The 23,073-nt window shown below is 37.8% G+C and overlaps 1 protein-coding gene across 3 annotated transcripts in view; it reads left to right on the forward strand.

Annotated features, from left to right (window-relative positions):
- Nucleotides 1–2,619: 2,619 nt before the first annotated feature.
- The window catches only part of PTPN21 (protein tyrosine phosphatase non-receptor type 21), a 44,617-nt gene continuing 24,163 nt past the window's right edge, over nt 2,620–23,073 (forward strand). Inside the window, exons 1-4 of one of the 3 annotated variants that reach the window (XM_071745802.1) lie at nt 2,620–3,304; nt 6,829–7,200; nt 18,281–18,450; nt 20,919–21,016. In XM_071745802.1, the coding sequence (XP_071601903.1) occupies nt 7,021–7,200; nt 18,281–18,450; nt 20,919–21,016 (448 nt within the window). In that variant the 5' untranslated portion in view covers nt 2,620–3,304; nt 6,829–7,020. Of the gene's footprint in view, nt 3,305–6,828; nt 7,201–18,280; nt 18,451–20,918; nt 21,017–23,073 lie in introns of those variants that run through there. The other 2 variants (XM_071745803.1, XM_071745804.1) reach the window with 2 other exon arrangements.

Below are 23,073 nucleotides of genomic sequence, written 5' to 3' on the forward strand. Positions count from 1 at the left end.
GAAATAGGAACTGAGTTTATTTCATTTACTTTAGAAAGAAATAACTTGTGGGGTTTTTATGTATCCTTTGTGAATGACAACTGGAGCCGATTGCTTCAAGTCCAGAACTGCATTATGTATAGGAACTGTACAGGACTGCCTGTTTTCTTCTAACAGGAAAATTCTAGAACTTAAATTGGTTACTTAGTAAAATGTGGTTCAATATTTTACAGTGCCTTATAAGTAAAAACCAATCTTGCAAAAGTGAAATTTCAGGCTTCGAGCATGGAATAGACATATTATATGCTAATTTTTCTAGCACTTTCTATTCTCTCCATTACCATCAAGAAATATGTAATGATGCACAAAGACCCAGTTATCTCTTGCTTTTTCACAAATAAAAAGTGGAATTATGAAAAAAAGGGAGGCTTCAGGCACAGAGCCAAAACATAGAAGTGATGAATTGAGTGAATTTATTCAGAGAACGATTTTAAGTGTCACATGTAGAATGAAAGGTTTTCTGACTTTTGAGTTCATTAAATCAGTATTTTGCAAGGGCAGTGAGTAAATATATTTTTCCACAATACTTCCTCATTGTTTCAGCATCCTGGGAATGCCCCTTTAGTGAGTAGTTTCTGGATTGTCGTGCCCATGTTTTTATCACAAATGGAAAACTATTCACCATGCCGAGGAGTATTTACATACATTCCACTTTTCTGCCTGCAGGGTGACTGATTCTGCTTCCTCTTTGGCTTACTTCCAGCTTTCTGTCTCACTGCCAGTCAGTGCAAAGACCTGATTCTGGACAGAGTTCCCAGAATCAGAACAAGGCAAATACTTGTGTCAACCTTCAGCTTTTTGGCTCATAGACTCAATTGCAATCATGGACCAGGATGGAAAAAAAAATAAATCAAAACTGTCCCAGAAAGGGAAGATGTCAATAAGAACAAAATAGTTTTATCCGTGTTCCACTATGGGCAGGCAGTATTCAATCCAGTGGGCAGAAACTTTTCTTTGTGCTCAAAGAACAAAGGCCACAGCGTCACGCTGTGGGATATTCGTCTTCCCACAATCTTCAACAAGAGAATAAAGAGTACAGCAAGAGATGCAGGTGTTTCTACCCATGCATGTCATGACTGCTGACGAGGAGTGAAAGGGGAGAAGCAGAAGCACCGTGTAGTGCCCTGAGGCAGTCACTCTATGTCTTATTGAGGTGTCTTTATCTAAGTTCATCACATGTTTGTGGATGCCTTTGTCTCTGCCCTTTTTATTAGAGCTGATAGTTTGAGCAAAGCAGGCAGAGCTGGAGAGGCAAAAAGTAAGATAGGATAAAGTGGAGAAAGTGCAAGCCCCACAAAGTTAGGGTACGAACTGGGATTTTAGGAAGCAGAAGAAAATAATTCAGGAATAAAAGTTTGATGAGCTTCAACATTAAAAAATATAGGCTGCAGGGGAACATATTGCCAATATCCTAGTTGTGTCTTTTAAGATGAGGTGTTTAATGTAAATGCAATGAAAGAAAATGTAGCAAGGAGTAACTATGGAAAGGAGTTACTAGAAGTAACTATGGAAAGTAGGACAAATGCAACTTCTAGGCAGGGAATCAGGCAGGAAATGGGTGTGATCAAGATTTAGAAGGAAATGTGACAGATAAGAGAATTGAGACCTTGTTTCCAGTGTGAATTGTTTAGAAGCATGAGGGGTTGCTTCTGTCACTGAATTTTCATGGCTTGAATTTGTCTTGCAGAGTGTGTCAGTCAGTTTCCTCTACACTTACTACAGTAAGTGTAGTTCATAGTAGATACCGTAAGAAAAAGGTATCCATTTAGGTTAGATCAAAGTCAAATTGTGTTACTCAACACAAAATTCTCCTGAATTAGTTTTGGTTTGGGCTTTTTGTTTTGTTTCATGTGGGTGGGGAACTTGTTGTTTTGTTTTGGGGTTTTTTTGGTATCGTGGTCTGTTCATCATAACTGGCTGATGAATGGAGGGAAACAGTTACTATTCACCTGATCTGAGGAAAATACCATTGTCTCTAAGAAAAAACTTAGAATTCACCGTAGTACAAAATTACCTTTATATTTCATCCAAGATTAGCATCCTTCTCAGTCACATGTTATTTGCATAGCAGATCTGCAGGTTAGACCTGCTCAGACAGTAGCATGTTTGTGCACTTTACATTACCAAAACACTTTCTAAGTGTTACAGTTATGAGTCAGCATTCACATAATCTCTTCGCTTTTTTCCTCCACTCGTTTCAGTTTTTATATATACTTTTGCCTGACTCATGCAATGTGGAGAACTATAACATTCAAAATTGCATACAACAATTTCTGATTTCACACACATGCAAACACAGACATCTCCATACATTTGTGAGACTTGAGTGCAGCCCTTTAGACAACATTTGCAATGGTTAAACACCATAAATATTACTTAATTGATATGCAATTAATGCTTACTAAGACAAGGGCTGAAAGATAAGTCTTTAGACTGCATTTTTCTCACTGTGTATATTATGAAACTTTGTGAAACTCTTGGTTTCAGCTGCATACATAAATGTATGTGCATAAGTCATTTAGTATGACACATATGGATTAAACCTTGAAAATATTTCCAAGCTGTATGAAAATAAGACCAACTGGATTTTTTGTAAGACACTTGCCTTAATTGGAAAGGCTTAAAATAGATGATCCTATGATTTAAAAAAGGAAGGATTGCCTGGTATTTGTTGTAACCCCTATTTCTGTAATGCTCCTATAGCCAGAGAAGCAGCTGTTCATTGCTGACATTCTCCCTGCCAGGCATTCCAACTCTCTGAGGTAATGGGCTACAAGCATACGGGCCTTTGCTTAATTCTTTCAGCGTATCCTTCCGCATGGCTAGAGAGAGGGGAACGCCTCCAGGAAAAGAAATTAAATGCACACACACAGAGGTACTCAGCGACGGCTGATTTGAAAATATTCCCCAGAACGCAACTTGTGCTCATGCAGCGCAGCATCACGTGAAGGAGGCTGCCTGAAGAGCTGACTGGCACAGGTTTATTTTGTTGTAATATTTTCTTCCACCCCCAGCTCTTTACCCAGTGGAATGATATCCAGAGCAAGTTTTTTGAGACAGGAAGTGAGGAATGTTTTCACTATGAGTGATCTGAGAAGAAGGTGGGTTAGCCGAGATAGCAGCTGTTGCGGACAAGAGCAACACAGTAAGTTCCTGAGGAATACAGATGAGATGGCCCCGGGAGAAAACGTCTTGGATCACTGTGGGAGTTTTTTGGCTACACATATGTGAAACGAGACTTGGTGTCTTTGGATCACTGCACAAGGTAAGGGGAAAAGCACAGGCACAGTAAAAAAAGCTTCTGTGTGTCCTAAGACTGAGGAGTTTAAAAGAATTTGCTTTTTGAAAAGTAAAGTTAGAACTGTGCTTCTGGAGGTGGGGGAGGTTTGAGATGTGCTCCTACTGCTGCTCTTTCAGTCCAACAGTCATGTCAAAGATTAACTGGTAAAACAAGGGGAGGGTGGAGTTTTCAGTTTTTTTTTTTCTCTCCAAATCTTTCTGAAATAACTGTGTATTTTAAGCATTTTAAATATTATTAACCCTTTTTCACCATCATATACTGCAGTTTTATTTTGCATGCTGTTTTTAATTTGGACTGTTTAAAAAATCTGTGTAAAGTAAATTGCTAATTATTGAGGGGGGAGCAGGAGGTGTAGGCAGGGGAGAAAGATACCACAGTGCTCAGTAGTTGTACATCAGTCACAGCCATGTTGTTGAAGTTCTAATATAACATTTTTGAATCTACGTTTTTAAAGTACTGTTAAAAGAAAAATGTGTCTACTAAAGACATTTTTAGCTGTTGAATGAAAATTGGAGGTTTGCTAAATAAAGGCATTATTGGAGAGGCTGTCATTTGGGTATGGAATTTCTGGCTACTTTTTGCTAAAGTAGCTTTATAACAATGCAGTTGTGTCCAAAGTTGAAGGAATGTAGAAGGCAAATTGGAGAGCACCTGGCATTGCAGCTTGCACAGGTGCTGAATAAAACCAGCACAGCTGTGTTTGCAAGAAACACACATGGCTAGCAGCAGACACCTCAAGTGTAAACCATTAAACTTGCCTTTATTCTACACTATTTATTATATGTCAGGAATTTATCTATTTTTTTATCTGTTTTTTTGTGACATGGACTGGAAGTTAGTTGCTGAAGTTTTTCTTATTATAAATGTGTTTCAGAAGTAATGAAAATTATGTGAAATGTGTACTGGGTTAAAATGAAATTATTTAGGGTAAATGCTTAGTAGACCAATAAATGCAAACAACAGATCATAATGTGAAGAATGCTTCTGGCACATTCTGAAAATTCTTCTCTAAACTTCCTTCCTATGCTTGCACTGTGACTGGTCTGCATAGCAAATTAACAGAAAGTCTGAAACTGCTTCATGTCACTATTAGATGGTCTGGAAATTTCACTTATCAGATCAGCCTCTGGTTAATGATTTTTTTTAAATTTTGTTTTCATGCCCTTAGAATACTTTTCTGATGAGGGCAGAAAAGTTTGACAGTGTTTCATAGTTAGTGGTACTACATAAAAACTGAGATGAAAACAGCACTGCACTTCTGACTGCAGCTTTCAAAAAAGATGAGTTAAGTTGGTTCCTCTAATTGCTGTAGCACCAAGAAAGTGCATAACTGTGCAAAGAATGTATTGGAAAATTGACCCTGGGGACGTGAGCTGAGGTCAGTCAGCCAAAAGTTACTCTGACAGGAATAAACCCAGGGTGAGAGAGATTCTGATGGCAGTGGGCAGGAAACTAAAGGCTTCTGTCTGTAGAGCATTCCCTGCATGCTGCTCCAGGGCAGCAGGATTTGGAGTATGAAAGTACAGGGCAAGTAATAAAGTGGGGAGTTCCCAGTGTATCCAGGGAAACTTAATAGTTATCTGTTGTTACTGTGTCAGATCTTTTCTTGATTAGGATTTTAGATAATATCTGTTGAGGATGGGAATTCTGGAGGATGGCAGAACTGCTTCCAGGTTATTAGAAATGTGATCATGGAATACACTTATGGTCATTCTGTGGAGTAGGGCTGCAAAGATGTCATGGAGGAAAAATGCTGTGCAGCCTACTCATTCTCCCTGTTTTGATGTCTTTAGTGTCTTTCTGCCTCCCTTTCCTCTTTGTCCTGCTGCTGAGAAGGGACTAAAGACCATGATATGATGTTTTCAACCTAGAGAGTTTGTGGTTGCGTTGAGTGGTATTAGATTTCGAGGTAGGTATATAAATGTAAAAGTAGTCTGTGGCTGTTCACAGCCATACCCTTGAGTTTAAAACCAGGTGTGCTAGGAAAACCACTTCCGATTCCCTCACTCCAAATAAATGAATTTCTTCGTGTTGTTCCTGTCCAGTAACTCTGAGAGTCTCCAGAAATCAAATTATGCCTTTTGAAATGTGCTTCTAATACATACCAGCCAGAAAAAACCGCAGGTGGTTGTTTCCTTCTCCCTTTCAGGCGGTGCTTCGCTGCCACTAGAGGTCCCCAGGCAGAGCTTTACCCGCCAGCCGCACCTCACAATGAGAGGAAGAAGCGCAGCGCGGGCGGTGCTGCCCTCAGGTCCGGCCCAGGGGCTGCGGGCAGGGAACGGCCGCCACAAGCACGGGGTTTGCTGCGGCCCGGGAGCCGCTGCCTCCCTCAGCTCGGCCCCGGCCCCGGCCCCGCCGCGTTGCGCGGGGAGGGGGTCGCGTCCCACCCGGCCCGTCCGTGGGTCCGTGCGAGGCGTGCGGGGCCGGCCCGCTGCCGGAGGCCACGGCGCTTTGGCTGCGAGTGTGCGGAGCGCGTTCGCTTCAGAGAGAGCCGCAGCGCCCAGCCTCGTTCTTCTTCTGAAGTAAAAAACCCTGGGTGGAGAGAACGGTTGTGTCGTGCGTGTCCTGCTGAAACCCAGCAGTAGTGAGAGGGACGAGTTTCTCAGGCTAAGGTGCACGCAGTGAGAGAAAGAAGAAAGGCGAAGCTTGTGGGTCAGCGGGGCTGACAGGAGGTGTGAAGGTGTTTGCAAAAGGCGGGGAAATGGGTGGCTACCTTCAGGCCTGGAGTAAGTACGTTTTTCAAGGAAAAACTAGAAAAAATAAATGGTTCTCAGAATTTGCATAAAGCGTCACCTGGAAGATTGTAGAGTAGTTTAGCATAAGAAATAAGGGTATGGCTAGCTGTAATGCAGGGAGAATTAATTAGAGGAATTGGATTTTAATTATCTGGTAGGAAATGGCTAAGGTGTGAGCTATAATGCTTCTCTTCCTGCCTTTTGTTTGTTTTGGGTTTTTTGTTTTTTTTTTTCGGTTTGTTTTTTTTTTTTTCGTTTTTTTTTCCTTTTTTTTTTTTTCCCCCTTAGATGTTTACAGGGCACGGGTTTGCGTTCAGTCCAACAGATATCGGCAGAGGCTGCAGGGCCACTCTGAAAAACAAACCAGAATGCTGGGTCTGCTCTTAAAATGGTTGGGTTCAGTACTAGAAATACTCATGGCAACCCAGACTTCATAGAGGTATTTTGTTTAAATGCTGGTTCAGTTCAGAAATACTCATTTTAAGAGATTGCAGCTACATTTGGGTAAAAGTCATTATTCACTTGCAAGTTTAGAAAAACTCAACTTGCCAAAGACTGGTGGTGTTTGTGGAAAAACCAGAAACTCTGGTGCTTATATCATTATTTGAATGGATAACAGCTCTGTCTTTTGGAAAAGGAGACTGATTATTTAGATTTTAAAATATATATACATGTTTTTCCCATGCTACCATTCTTCTTGCAGTAAAAGTATTTCTGATTTTTTTTTTTCCATTCTCTTTTGTTCCTTTTTAGGATCCAGTGGATGCCCCTTCTACTTGTCTCTTGGTGGAAAACTTGCTTGTCTTTAATGGATACTGCTGCTGGTGGTTGATCTCTGGAGACTTTACAGCTCTTTACCTTTTGAAGGGAATAGCTACTTCTGACCTCTCAAGGTCCTGCTGGTAGTAGCTCTTTGTCAGTAACCATCACTGAGGGAAAAAGAAGATGCCGCTACCTTTTGGGTTAAAATTGAAACGAACTCGACGTTACACAGTATCCAGCAAGAGTTGCTTGGTGGCCCGCATCCAGCTGCTCAACAATGAGTTTGTGGAGTTCACGCTGTCGGTGGAGAGCACGGGCCAGGAGAGCCTGGAAGCAGTGGCTCAGAGGCTTGAATTGCGGGAGGTAAGTGAAATGTTGAGTGAAGGCATAATTTTGTTCCTGGTGCTAGGTGACCAATGTGGTGAATCCTTACCAGCTGGCCAATGGGTTCATTTACTGGAGCAGCAATCTCATGTCCCCCTTGTTTCTTTGGCTTCTCATCTTGTTGGAGACTTAGATTACTCCAAACCAGTGGAAAAAATTCTGTTACAGAGATAGGGAGGCCATGTGAGAAGTGGAAATGAATAGAAGCTAAGAGTGATAAACAAGGCAACTGGTTTTTAAACCTGGCACTTCTGAAAGTGCTATTTAAAAAAAAAAACCCAAAAAAGCACCACCACAAAAAAAAAAAAAAAAAAAATCCTGCCTAACCAGAATGATTAAGAATTAGCACAAGATTTGAAACAATTTTTAGCTAAGGGTATGGAAGAGAATGTTGTTTGTGTGGATGTATTTTTTTTTCTGATGGATTAGTGCTGTGAAAAGAACGTAAAGCATGAAATGTGATAAGTGTGCCAGTGACCAACTATTTGTATTTCTTGTTCAAATACCACAAACATGTTTGCAGACCCTGTCTTGGAGCAAACATATAGTCATTTAGATAAAGTGCTGGCCTCATGAGGAAACATGCTAAGCACTAGTTGAATTAGTATGTATCTGTGTAACATGCCTTTTCACAAAAAAACCCCTTACTTAATATTCTGAAGATTCCTTTTGCAAATCTTCTCCCACACCTTTAGTAGCTAATCATATATCTCCTGTATTGAGTTAATCACTTCTGAAATGCTGACCTACATAATGTTTTCAGAAATCTACATAGATTACCAACATATGAACCAAAACAAAACAATGTTATTGTTTTATAATTTTGTTGAACGCAGTTGGATTTGATTGCAGAAGTTGAACACTTTCAGTCCTCTGTAACTGGACATTTCCCACTAAAGTCTTAAGGTTGAGTTCTTTTTGTAATCTAAATTGTCACATCATGTGCATTTTTGCAGGGCAGGAGAGAGAACACTTGTAATAAGTTTAGCATTGCTAATGTTGTTCTGCAAAAGATGTGTTTGCTCTTTTATGTGGTCTGCTATGTTTTGAATATGAGATTCAAATACAGGATGAAAATCCTGGACTTAGGTAACCAAATAAGAGTAATTATGAAAATAATAGTTGTGTAATAGCTATGATTTTTGTAGAATATTCTCTTTTCAGTGTCAAGCAAAGGCAACTGCTTACAACTTTGCTTAAATGTTGACAAAAAAATTTCAAGACTCAATCATGCAAACATTTATTCCTACATGCATTACTGTAGATTTTCTCAGTAGGAAATGCCAGTTGTTTTCAGAATTTTTTTTTTTTTGTTTGTTTGGAAAAAAATAAACTAAGTCCATGTGAATCCATTCATCTCTAAGTGTTTGTTTACTATGGTTGTTTTCAATCCCAATATGCATTCTCGTAGACTCTAAATATTTTAATGTACAGTTATTTTGGAAAAATGCAATGCTGTGCAACAGTATGACAGATTTTTTATCTTGCTGCTTCTAGCAAAGGGAGAATCTATCTACTGTTGTAGCCTTAGTGTTTACTTAGAAAACATCACATACCATATATTTAGAATTCAGTCATTGCAGTGTGAATGGAGTTTTCCAGTTTTATCTATTGACTTTCAGATGTTACTGCTAAGTCAACAGAAGGTAAAGAATTTTAAATATATTTAGTTTGCAAAATGCAAAGGCTTTATCTCTCTGAATGATGACTACTAGCTTTTATTGAACTAGTAACAGAGCACTGGAAATGCAGGTTTTTTTCAGCTATTCTTCATTATCTCTTTGGAGCTATGCCTAAAATTCTGTTGGTTTTTTTGTTTTGTTTTTGTTTTAAGAGAAAGATGGCAAGTCTCTCGAGTTATATATCAGACTAAGGGAGTTGACAGTACACGACTGAACTCTGAGCAGATTCTTTCAGTCATACATTCTTACATGGATTATTTTGGCCAGAAAGTGTGTTGCAATAAAAGGGAAACGAAAATAGGGATATAAATTACTTTGCAGAGATTGGATTCAAAGATTGTTATTCTGCCTTTAAATAGTCAGATTTGCCAAGCAGATACTGGATCATTCTGACTGCTTGCTTAGTAGAAAGTTTTCAGAAAGAAAAATTAGCTCTGCACTTTGCTTGAAACTACAAAAACATTACTCCTTGATGGTGTAAAATACTAAGTGTTTTATATAAGATACTGCATATTGTGAATGCACTGAACACTCTTAAAGGATAAGTGGGAATTCAAAATGCTAAACATGAAAATACAAATGTTTATTTGAATTAAAAAGAGCTGAGAGCATCCGTTTTGGGTTACAGTATATGGGTTACACAGTTCTGACGTGTATTCCCCATGTGCCTTCAGAACAGTTTATTGCAGAAGATGCGAGGGGAATCTCTAAATTCTTAAGCACTGAATGGTAACATTTTCAAAGATTTCTTTATTTCTGGTGCAGTCTGCAATTACTGAATTTGGACAGGGACTCAAACAGCTCACTATTAATGGTGTGGCATTTTTAAAGACATTTGTTTTAACACATCTTTTGGTAAATGAGTAGTCTTCAAATTATGTTTTGTGTGGCTAAACACTGGAATTCTCTTGATTTTTCCAATTAGTACTTCTCAATTTCCAAGTTGTATACTAGTGTGGAAAGATAGTTAAGTCTTAGGTATGTTGACTTATGTTGACAACAGGATTTTTTAATGGAATGGTGTACTTTACAGAGAAGTGAAATAAATGCTTTAAATGAAGAGGAGTATCTTTTGGTATTCCCAGAGAGTGACTCAACAGCAATGGGTGTTCCTCTCTTAAACTGAGGAACTGGGGAAGGAAGCCAAAGGGAACAGGGAACAGAAGTTATTTACCCTTTGTAGCACAGCCTGCCTTTTATCCTGTGAGAGAGATATAACCAAACTTGATTTATGCAAAAAGCTGTATTTGTTGGAGAAAGTAGATCTGGAAAGACAAGTTTTGAAAAACTGAGAGCTCTGATTGTTAACTGCCTTAAAAAATATGTGCAGCAATGCTCATCTTGTATCTAGGGCATGAGTATACAAATTAAATACTTGGAAATATACAGGTGTTTTAAAAATATCTGTAAGATTAGATATCCATGGGATGTTTGGCAGGAGATGTTACAACTGATTTACCTGTCTTGCTGGATCTTTTATTTCAGTTTTCTAATACATTTCTAAACCAGAACAAAGGGGCAAATTCTGATTCTGTATATATGCAGAGTCTGACTTAACTGCAGATATGTGGTAGAGATCTGGGCCCAAGTGCAAGAAGTAATGGCAGTGAATTTCTGGGGACAGTGTGTGTTGTGCATATGTAAGTTCCTGTGTTTGTTTGGGACATGAGGGAAGAAGAAATCAAGGTTTTCCAGATCCTGAATAATTTTGAAGTTCTGAAACAGTGCCTCAGAAATGGCTGAACTATGATGCAAAATTTTGTTCTGATTCTAAAATATCGGCTCTTGGTTGAAGAAAACACACAAACCCCCCCCTTTAATTCAGAGTAGTGGTTTCTTAAATGTGTTTTGCATACATAATGTTTTTAAAGCAAGACCAAGTACAACCTTAAATATTCTTACATGTACAAGTGTCAGTAAACATACTGACTGGCAAATAAAAGTTGCTCCAAGTAATGACAGGGGTGTCACTAACATAATTATGTTTATGTCTTGTATCAAAGTCTTGACAAAAGTTTTTGCTGATGCTTGGAGAAATAAGAGGAGAAGCAGTGCTCATAGTTGAACTCGTATGGTTGGCTCTCTGAACCAAGTTTTCCTTAAAATTAGGAAAGGAGAAATTGTCATGGAAGAATGTACATAAAAATTCAAACCTCCGTTGTGTAATCTGATTAATTGACAAGATGCTACTTTATTGAAAAACAAACTTCATGCGAAACAACTATAAGTGTGCTGTAATGGCTAATTTAGGAACCAAGATAAACTGAAGGACAGAACAGTCAGCTGAAAATCAGTAATTGCTACAGTTATTGTAGTTACTGTAGTGCCAATACATCTAGGTATAAAACCCAATGCATTCAGGTATAGGATTTCCACTCAACCTTATTACAGAGAGCAGCATAGAATTAAGGTTTTTGCATGAAAGCAATAGTGGCAATTAGGAAGCCTTAAGCCTGGTTTCTTTAGCTTTTTTTTTTTAATATATATAAACTTTAGTAAGAATTTGAATATGCCAGTTATTTCTATTTTTTTCTCACTGTCCCAGTGTCTGTGAATTGCTGTACAGGCTTATGCTAATTTTGGCAGAAGAGGTTTTCTTTACTTTGGAAGCAAAGCTGTTAGTTTATAGCTTGGTATTTTCAGACTACTTTGAAATTTTGTTTTGATTGAATCAGAATTTAAGCTTCTGATGAATGGGATACTTCCAAGGAATGATACTTCTACCATCAGTGCTGTGTAAGCTGTGAGTCAAAAAGCAGGTACATCAGTCCATCATTCTTAGAGCCTTGGTTAATGGTGGGAAAAAGTAAAATGGTTTAAGAAGACATATGTTTCTGGTTATGTTGATAACTTACCTCTTTCTGCAAGAAGTGGAAATATGTCATGGATATAATGCCTTCTAGCACTGTGAAGGTGTTGCTCTTTAGTTTTTTAAATTGTGTTTACCTTTGTCTAATGTACTGGTGAGTTGAATCTGCCTTGCTCGTCAGAATATAATTTATTTAAGATGTCTGAAGATTGTAAAGCATGGTGTTTTTAGGTTTGTGTAATGATTTTATTGAAATAAATTAGAGTATGTCAGATTAGCTTGCAAAGTATTGATTTAGTTTATTTCTTATCCCTGCTGTCTTTCTTTAAGCTATAGTTTGGCAACTGATCTGTTTAAAAAGCATTTGTAAATGCTTTTTATAAATGGGTATATTGGAGTATTTATGGGTATATTGGGTATATGGGTATATTGGAGTATTTAGGAGAAAACTGGGGGGGAGGAGGCGGCGGCGTTGTGTGTTGTAAAAAGTGGTTTCCATCATGAAAGAACTAAGACTTAAGGCTGACTTCTCTGTGTGTCTGTACAGCTACTCTGCTAAATGCTCCCTCCTGCAGCTGACGTTCTTGTCAGTACTAGAAAAGTAAAAATAGTGTAAGCAAAGTACACTAAAGTGAGTAGCTTCAGGATGGGAAAAGGGAGAGATTTTTATGTGGCTAGCCAGCAATCCTCCTTTTTCTGCAAGAATATTTGGCCTTGGTAGTATGTAGAGGAGTGCAACTTTCCACTTGGCAGCTGGTACGTGGCAAGGCTCAACAGGTTTTTTTTCTCCACCACTTCCAGGAAGTCTTGGATCTTGTACACTGGCAAGTCCAGGCTGGACTCCAAATCCTTTTTCCCCTAGAGACTGGGAAGATTTGTGGAGGAGGTTGTCTGCTCTGTTAAGAGTGGAGTTTCTGCAAAATTTTCAGGTTCTCTTGTCACCTTCTGTAGTTCCATAGGGTAAACCTTTCACTTGGTATCTGGCAGTCATGCACAGCAAAAAATTATTGACCCAGTTCTCCTGCATGCAGTTTATTTAAAGTTATATTCTGATGTCAGGAGCTGTTGTGTAGCCAAGCATATATAGAGCTAGACACAGTGGAGCTCTTGGAATAACTTGGATTTTGTAACTCCGATGGCAGTGTTTATCCGTTTTCAGCATGCTGGTCATGGAAGTCTTATGGCTTGTTTTGTTTTGTTTTTTGTTTTTTGTATGTACCAATGTAAAAGAGGAAAAGTCTGGATATATATTGATTGCATTCTACTGTAAATCCTGGTCTGGTTTTTTTGTTGTTTTTGTTTGTTTTTACATTTCTTACCTCGTATCTTAGGGTTTCTCAGGGCATGGTACCATTGAGGCAAGTGGTGGACTGCATTAATTACAGGAACTGTACTGACAATTAGAAAGCAATTATTTTTTCTAGCCTGTTTGTAATCTGAGATATTCTTTAAGATTTGTAGTATAGGATATGGAAAATAGCTGGTAAATGTATAATTAAATATCTAAGCTCAAAGTAAAATTTGAGCACTGCTCTGCCTCAGAGGAATGTGTGGTTAAGTCTTTTTTTACTCCCTGATTCCATCAAAAAAAAGTGTTTGTTTTGCTTTCCTTTAGTCTGAGGTTTCATACGGAATTATTTTTAAAATTTTATTTTATTTCTTTTAAAGAATGACAATAATAGTGTTGTCTCAAAATCCTAGGAAACATAATTTTTTTATTTATATTGCCAAAAAATGGAAGGCACAGTTGAGTTTGGGAATCATAGTAGGAGCTGTAAAGCTCAGGTGAAAAGATTACACACATCTGATAACTGGCATATACACTTGTAATTTCATTTCTTTTTTTCAATAGTGTAAACTAGGACCAAAACAGATCCTGAGATTCTATATTAAAACAAAACATTTTTTTAATATTGCTAATCAAAATAACTGATATATACCAATTAAGTTTAGATTCGATCCAACATGGAATTATATATGGGATAAGAGTAATCCATATTAAGGAAAATATAATGAAACCCAGTGGTTAGTTGTAGCTAACTCATAACCAAGCAGTTGGTACAGGGAGGAAGGACTGTTGCATTGGTTCCATTTCAAATTATGAAAGATGAGAAACAACAAAGTACCCTAAGTAGATGTGCAAACTGATGAGAATTGTAAAAAGTAAAGCTCAGGTTTTAATGTATTTGTGAAAAGTAACTTTTTTTTAAAATAAAAAGGTGTTATTTAATATATTCAAAAATTTCTCAGCAAGCTGTTTCTCATTTTAGCACTACTATAATGACCTAGAATCACATAATAGTTTGAGTTGGAAGGGACTTCTGAGGATTGCATCATCCCACCCTGTGCTCAGGAAGGCCAGCTTGGATCATGTGGGTCAGGGTTTGCCAGGGTGAGTGAGTGCCTCCAAGGATAGAGATTTGATACCTTTTTGGGTTACCTGTTCCAGTGTTTGACTGGTTATACTGTGGATTTTTTTCCTGATGAAATTGGAATTTCCCCTTTTGCAGCTTGTGCCCAGCGCATGTTGTACTTGAAGTAAGCACTTCAAGGGTCTGTCTCCACCCATAGATATATTCTCTATACCCCACTCTTGGCAGTTGAAGTTCACAGTAAAATTTCTTAAGACTGATCAGCCCCACTTCTCTAACTCCAATCATATATCATGTAAACAGATAGAATATATGCACCTACAGTAATGTAGTTTTGTGGCACTCACACCTGACGAAGCTTCTCTGCTTAGCTTAGGAAGTCTGGTAGACTTCATAGATGAAGTCACTACCCTCCCACTGGCCTGTGAATTGTAATACTGTGTTGGGATTCTGGTACTCTTGCATTCTTGATGAATCTTGAAAAATCATGCAAAAATGCTTGCTGTTGTTGTCTGTGCTACCAGAAGGCAGCTAGGTAGAAACTAATTATGCTGAAATTGTATGTTCTATTTATTTCAATTTTATTTTCTTCAAAGGAGCTGGATCATGAATAAGTGACTAAAATAAATGAACCTCAAAGCAGTGTTAATCTTAACAGCTTAACATATTTTAAGACTTATGTCATTACATTCTTTTTAGAATTGGGTGTTGTCCTGAGCTTCTAAGAATAAAATGTTTTAGCAATGAATAAAAATGGATTCTATTTTAGTCAGTGCAAATATTTCAGGGTGCATAAGCTCCTCTGAAAACTCGTAGGATCAAATTCTGCCCTTGAAATCAAGTGAAAGGTTTGCATACAAGTCAAAAGACAGGCTTTGGCCCATGGTGTTTTGCTTGACTTTTATTTTATTCTGGGTAGTCCAGATTGGAGGAGTTTGTAAGGGAAAATACCATGGCAGAAAAATGTTCTTTAAAGATATGCTGGATTTCAGAGAGTATTTTAAAACACAGAAACATTTTTCTTATTCTGTTGTGCCAGTAACTACTTGGCACTGTGTGCAAGCAAGAAAATATGGTCAGTGTTTTTAAAGAAACACACCCAGGCAAGGGATCATCCTCCCTTAAAAATAGGCTCTACATTTGGTTTAGACTTCAGGCTGTAGAATAGGAGTGTCTTATACTGGAGTTAGGTACAGTGGTGGTGGTGATGACAGAAGTTTGTGCTCTTTGTTTCCTTACCTTCCTTTTACACATCTGTGCTACTTTGAAGCTCAAATTCACAAAGGCTCCAGGTGAAAGTTATTCAAATGTTTGCTTAGATTTTTTGCATACATTTTTAGTGGGCTTCCAAAACTCTTTGTGTAGTACCTTTTACAGAAGTCTTTCAACTTTGTTGGTGTGCTTCTGTGAGGCTGTAGCTGTTATCCTTAGGTCTCAGCCTCTGCACTTACCCAGAAGGTTGAGGTTCAGTCCTTCAGACCCCACTCAGCCGGGGTCTGATGAGGTTGACCTGAGCCAGCACATGAGGTTTTCTTTTTTGAGCTCTTCCTAGCAAGTGAGAGTAACTTTATTATAGCTGATCATTAGCTGTTTGTTTTGTTGTTGGTTTTTTGTTTGTGTTTTGGTGGGTTTTTTTGGTCTTTTTTTGTTTTTTGTTTGTTTGTTCGTTTGTCTTCTACTTCACACACTGTCTTGCATTACATTTATAAGACTCAGAGGATGTCAGCGTCACAGGTCTGATTTTGGCTTCTGCCACTGTGTGCATGGGGTTAAGAGCCTTGTAATGAAATAAATGCAAGTTTTTACATGCATTCCTGTCCTCATTCAGTCTGCAGGAAGGGTTGAGGAGCTGTCATGGGGTACAGTGTATCTTTTCCAGTGTAATGTTGCAGTGAACATATTTCTCTCTTATTGGAGTTTGTGTGGTACTACTGTTATAATTCCTTACATCTTACAGAATCTTAAGATACTGTCTTCTCTGTAGCCTTCTGGGTTGGGGAAGGTGCCAAGTAGTGCCAAGACACACCACACACTTTGTCTTACAGCTGGGGGACTGAAGCACAGAAACAAAAGCAAATGTTGTTTAAGTTATAAGCAAACTTTATGCACCTGGACAGAGAAATATAGCAGTGTTGTTCACTTTTGCTTTACAAGAGAACTCCATTTCTGATGTAGGAATACAGTCTGTTTCTCTGTGATGATTTTTAAACTTTCCTAACCATGAAACTAATTTGTATATATCAGCATTCTACCTTTCTACCTTTTCTCCAAATACCTTCTACTCTACCGAAAACCCTTTTTCTTTTTAAGAAAGCTTTTTTCTTTGAAGTCAGTTTAAATGTTTGTGTTACATCTTGTCTTACAATCTGCAGAAAGGATCTTAATGTTAAATGGGCAGACTTCATCCTAAGTTTTTTCTATCTTCTGAATACTGATTTTGCAATTACATGGTAACAGTAATTTTAATTTAGAGGATTTTTTTTTTTTTTTAAACATTGGAGGGAAAAAGCACCAAAACCCATCAGCAGTCACTTTGCACTGTGTTGATGCTAATCTGGAGAGAAGCGTATTTTACCAGAGAAGTATATTTTACCAGTATGCAACATCAAAAGAACATTATACTTTAGAATTAGCTCTAATTTCCTAGTTTTGCTGATTTCTCAGAAAAAGCCCATGATTTAATGAAATATATGGTTTTATTAATTTAATGCTATACCTTGACTTTTGTGCCTGTATGATGTGGAGCATTGACTTCACTGCTGTCCTTGAAGTTTGGGATGGAGTACACCTGCCCGTGCTGTGGTTTTTACATGAGTAGTCAGCCTGTGAGAGCCATAAGGGTTAGTCAGAATCCCATTAGGGTAGACTCTTCATCCTAATCAGACTATAAATTAACAAAATGTATGTATATGAATTTTCAGATGTGCAAATAAGCAACTTTTCACAGAAAAGTACTAAAGTGCCCTTTCTCTACTGTCAGATGTCATTTCCCAATGAATTTGAAATCTGTGCTCCAAAGCACCAAAATTCTAGAGCTTCTGAAAAATAACAGTAAATGCTTTGTTTGCTAGGTAGACAGGCTTCCCAAATCTAATTCACAGAAATTATAGATGTAAAAATCATTATGATTAATAGTCCTTTGTTTTCTAACACTTGATCCTTAATAGCTTTATTTTGTATAAGTCAAAACCATCTGAAAATGTATAAAGAAAAGTTGGATTAGAGGTGGTGTTTCTATCATTTCTATATCTGGTAATGTGTAAGTAGCAAGGACTTGGACAATTGCATGTATATGTTGACAAACATAATTGCTGAGTTGTAGCATTCCTCATCTCCTTCCCTCAACTGAAAAAACTGTAATTGTGATTTCTAGTTTTTCTATGAGAATGTCATGAGTGGTTTCCATTCCATATCTGTTTGCTGGTCCAGAACTGAATTAAATAAGCTCTGCAGGAGTGGATTTTAATCAATTTAAACATAGTGGAGGCATTTAAATTGAAGTGAGGGCATTTAGAAGTGCATGGAGTGACAAAAAAAATATTCTGGTCAGAACTATTTCTTAGAGGAGATCTAATAAAAGTTATATTGTGTGGCTCAAGATGTCTGGTGGGTTTTTGACATTCCAGGGATGGACATCCCTTAGACTCTAGGGGCAGCCTGTTCCAGTGCATCTGTATTTTGTGTTTTGGCTTAGTCAAGAGTTGCCTGCTCAAGCAAGGTGGCTTATTGCTGCTCCTGCTCATTTTTTTGCTCATGGGGTGAACCATACCTGTACTTTAATGAGCTTGTCTTTGACAGAGCAGCTGTCCTGTGCTCTTTTGTCCTCCCCAGAGAGAACTCATACATCTCTCTCCCGCTGTCTGCTGTAATATTCTATTTGCCTTCCTCACTTCCCTGAGTTTCTCTGCCACAAAAATGCTTGCAGCTCACAAGTGAGTTGCCACAATGGGTTCAGGAACTGTTTGCAAATAAAGAGTAGGTTTGGTAATGTGTTGGTGGGGGACCTAATGTATGTGGATTGCTTATCTGGAAATAATGCCTGCTTTTGATATCTCAAATTTTCTATGTTTTTAGTAACCCATAGCCTGAGTCAGTGCTTTAAAATCATTATTTCTAAGTAGCAAGACGTTAATAGAACAGATTTTATCTAGTATTGCAATATTAACTTTTTAAGCTCTGAAATGGCTCTTTTTCAGATTACATATTTCAGTCTGTGGTATTATAATAAGCAGAATCAGCGCAGATGGGTAGATTTGGAGAAGCCTCTGAAAAAGCAGCTGGACAAATATGCCTTGGAGCCAACTGTGTATTTTGGAGTGGTGTTCTATGTGCCTACTGTTTCTCAGCTTCAGCAGGAGATTACCAGGTAAACTTGTCTATAGTTTTGCTTCCAGCATTCTGACATGTTTGGGTTATTTTAAAATTGCCTACTTTTCCTCCCTGCAGCTCTACAGAAATGGAAACTATAACTTTAGAAAGAATTTATGCTGAAACTGTGTATTTGTTTCCATTTAGAATATTTAAAATATGACATAAACTAAGCGGACTAACATTTTGGTGATCTTGGGGATCTATTCAAACCTCTTTTCAGTAGCAGGCATACTTGCATGGTCAGATTTTTAATTTAGACCCTTCATGTTTCTTTTTGTTTGGTATTGTTTTGAAGAGCTGTGTGTTGCTTTTGGGGACATCCATCCTGCACAAAGCACATGCAGATTTTACTAAGCCTATGGTTGCTTTTATTTTGCTTTCAGTACTTTCTGTACTTTCAGTACAATACATTGGCAAACTAAAAGCTAAGCTTCAGCTTGTGATTTTTTGTGTATCACTGGACAATGAAGGTAGATGTTAGCTTCAGTGTCATATATCCATTTCTACTGTCTATCTGGGGAACATCACATAAGTGATGATGAATGCAACGGAAAAGTAAAATTGATTGTATATATTGGCCAGTTACTCCTATGAGCCTGTACATAGGCTTCGAGTGTCTTGATGTGTAGAGTTGTTCTGATTTAGTTATTTTTAGTAGGGAAATGAGTACAAAACCATTAACTAGATTACAAGCAGATTTGATACTTCAGAAATATGCACTTGCAATAAATAAGCTGTTTAAGCTGATAACTTCAAGTTGGCACCTGCTTTGCATGGGGAGTTGAACCAGGTGATGGCTTAGAGTTTCTTTTCAGCTTAATGTATTCTGTGGTTACATGAAATGGTCTTTATATACTCTGTTGCTAAAATATTTCACCACTAATTGTGGTGTGAAAGCTTTTCAGGGAGATAAGCCTCTTGGTGCACACTGGTGCTATAATGTATTTCTCAATGCCTGTCAGCTTTAGTTTTTCTTTTATGTGTAATTTCTGTAAGATTATATTCTTTCTGAATACTCTGAATTTTTGGTCTTTTTCTCAGCTATCTTATTGATTAAAAAAATTATTCTAGTGGTCTTTATTTTATTTTTGTTAAATAACTCTTCAGTTCAGCTGCGTGCAATTTTGCTGTGTGCTGCCATGTAGGAAGCAGAAATTAATATGCCAACCCTGAACTCAAAGCCTAGAGAATGGTCGTCCTTTTTTACATAGTGAAAGTCTGGGTTAGTTTCAGAAATCTGTGGACTTTTTAAATACCTTTTCAGTATAGCTGAGATTTAGTGATATTAAGCAAATGGTATGGTTAATGTATACCAGGGAATGGAAATGTCATAGACAAAAGAGATGTATTTTTGCTATATTGAGGTAGTGTCATGAGGTAGATTCTTCATCTGTGTCTTTACTCTTAAGAGCAGTTCTAGGGAAAGAGCACATATACTTCTGCTTGACTGGAAGACTTATTTCCCCAAATGCCTTTTTAAGCAGTGTCTTTTCCTTTTTTTTTTTTTTTTTTTTTTTTTTTTGATAGTACCACCTGTTCTTGTGTGTGCTGTATAATGATGTTATCTACTGTCATCTAGCATATTGCTTTTCTGTAGTAGGATCCAAGGGGAGTCTAAGCAATATTTGTAAAATGACACCATATTTAAGAGGCTGTTAAATAGTGAGGAAAGAGAGCTACCTCCTAGCCTAATGAAAATCTGTGTGGAGTTCTTTAATCACTGAATGAATGACCATGTTTCCATGATCTCAGTATTAAAGTCTTGCTTCACATGAGTTAAAATACAGTATGAGGAAATTAAGAAGCTTTTAAAATTAGACTTAAGGAAGACTAATTCCCCTCTTTGCAAAATCCGTGTGGCTGCAAATGGTAGTTTTGAGGTTTGAGGCTCAAGATAGAGGGAGTTCATGGATAGCCAAAAGGGGCAAGAGAATTCAGGAAAATAGTGGTTCAGACTGTGGACAAATGGTACATCTAGTAGTGGCTGCATGTACAGGAGGTGACCTAGGGAAAGATCAGACTAAAGGAAAAAAATAATGCCTTGAAAATGAGAACAAAGTGTATTCAGAAGTATTAATGCAGAAATGGAACTCAGTACTGTGACTGAAGTGATGTGCAATGCAAGATCTATTGGAAGACAGTGCAGCAATACAACAGCAGTGTAGTCAACATTGTAAAGAAGAAGCAACAAGAATTTTGAGGTAAAAATAGAAAAATATGAGGGTATGGTAGTAAATTGAAATCATGGAGATTCCTTGTTTTAAGAGGTAGCAGTATTTGATTCTGCAGAGATATGTGCAAGCTAAAGGAGGAGGTAACAAAGATTGCAACCTGGTGGATCTAAATGATGGGGAAGATGCCCTCTTCACTGACAAGGGAAATGCAGAGAGGAACAGGAATTTTTGTCTGCGCTCTCCTTAAATTAAGAAGTCCATGTTAGCTTTTTCTTTTTTTCCCATGTAGGTATCAGTATTATTTGCAATTAAAGAAAGATATCTTGGAGGGCAACATTGTGTGTACACTGGAACAAGCAATACATCTGGCTGGTTTAGCTGTTCAGGGTAAGTAAGGCAATTGTGCCAATTGCATTTGAAATTTTGGTGACACATTTTCTATTGCTTGTGTTTTATTTCTACTTAGTTAAGTTATGAAGGGCTTGCTCCTTAGAACTTCATCTTATGGGCTGAGGAAGGGGAACAGTGGAATCAGTGATCCCAGACTTGCTGGTATTTCTGTGCAGTCTCTAACCCTAGACTCTAGACCCTATCTGGGTCTCTAACATATTTTCAGGAGCTGGGTTTGAATTAAATATTGGAGTTCCTTTGGGGGCAAAGGCTTTAGTCATCTGCTTACACTGACAGGCCTTCCATCTGTTTCTGTTAATGACGAGTCTTTATTCTGAGGTGGTAACAAGAGTCAGATACATGTTTTAATAAATAAACAAATATAAATGTACACTAGTATTTCTATCTCCACTTTTTATCCCAAATATCCTAACACCTAAGGATATTTCAAGTTAGTGTGCAAGACTTCTAACGATTACTATGTTCAAATCACTCCTGATGACCTATTTCTCTAATAGCTGCATGAAAATAGCAGCTTTATTTTTCCCATCTGGAGTCAGACGGGAGAGAGTATGCATCAGAAAACTGCCAGTCTTAAGTCTGTCTGTGCTGATCATGTCTGGTGTTCCCTCCTAACATGCTTGTCCTTTTTTAAATCTCTCAAAATAAAAGTGGCAACAGCTTTTTTTAGTGTGTTTGTATATTGCTTCACAGAGAATGCCACTCCAGCATATCTAACACCAACTGTAAATCTACCAAAAATGAAAAGGACTTAAAATAATTCACAGTAATTTCCACATAATTTTTTTCTCTTTTTAAAATTATATGTGGTGTTAGTATTAAGTTGAAGATGATGATTATGTTCTTTGAAAATATGGTTTCCAGTGGAGCAGGGTGAATTATTATAGTAGTACCTTGCTTATGTAACAGTGAATCTGTAATCCAAGCCAGGATTTAATGTTCCTCAACTGACAATTTTGCTTTGTTAGTTTTATATCTTTGGACAGTCTAAATATCTCCTTGCTAAGGGAGTTGTTTATAAGAAGTCTTGGAATATAATCCTCTTTCCAGAAAAAAGATATTTATTCTTTTAGCTTTCACAGTCCTTTTCAGTTTTGTCTAAGAGAGAAACTCTATGTGTTGATAACACAGTGAAAAGTCAGGAAAAATGCAGATTCTAAATTAATGTGCTCTGATAACTGAAATACCTCATGCCAGGTGTGTTAGTTAATTTTATCTGGAGAATGAATAAAAGCAGTTGTTTGCTTTTTTGAGTGAACTGGTTTCAAGGACGACCTGAATTTGAAATAATTACAGCAGTCTAATTCTAAACAAAGCTTTATGTCAAGTGCTGCATTGATGAAGCACATCACAAGTTCTCCCCTTTAATCATAACTTGCATAGTAGTTGTTAATGCTTAGTAAAAATTTTGTTTCTGAACGTCTCTAAGATTATACTGTTATGGATGAGGTCCTGTGGTAATGTAAATAGGATCTGTATATGTGTGTTTTGGGGGGCAGCTGTACTGTACAGACAGTTCCACAGTTTCTCCTGTGAGACTGGTACGTAACGCATCTTCTTTGAAATGGTTAATTTTTTCCTGAAAACAGAAAATTCCTTGGGATCTCTTTGGCATGACATAAAATCAAAACTGTTATAAAAATTAAGACCCTTCTAAGCATGTCTGAGTCCCTCTGAGTCTGGAAGGGCTTTTAGGTTCCACCTCTCGCGTGTCTGGATGCAGGGAGCTGTGGAAGGCTTGAGAGCAGAAAGGTTCTCCAGCTGCTTTGTGGAGTTTTTGGTCCAGTTGCAAGTGAAAGCAGTCTCTTGGGGCTGTACTGCAAGTAACTAAATATCTGACTGGAGAGAGTAAAAAAGAAGGAGCCAGATTCTCCTCGGGAAATAAGCACAAATTTTGAAATTTCATCTAAACGTAATACAAGTTTTCTGTTGTGTGAGTGATGAGACACTGGCACAGGTTGCCAGAGAAACTGTGAAGTCTCCATCCTCTGTATTCAAAACTTGACAAGAGAAGGCCCTGAGACCATCTGCAG

This window comes from Heliangelus exortis, chromosome 5, assembly GCF_036169615.1.
Source record: "Heliangelus exortis chromosome 5, bHelExo1.hap1, whole genome shotgun sequence".
In the NCBI taxonomy this organism is placed as follows: domain Eukaryota; kingdom Metazoa; phylum Chordata; class Aves; order Apodiformes; family Trochilidae; genus Heliangelus; species Heliangelus exortis.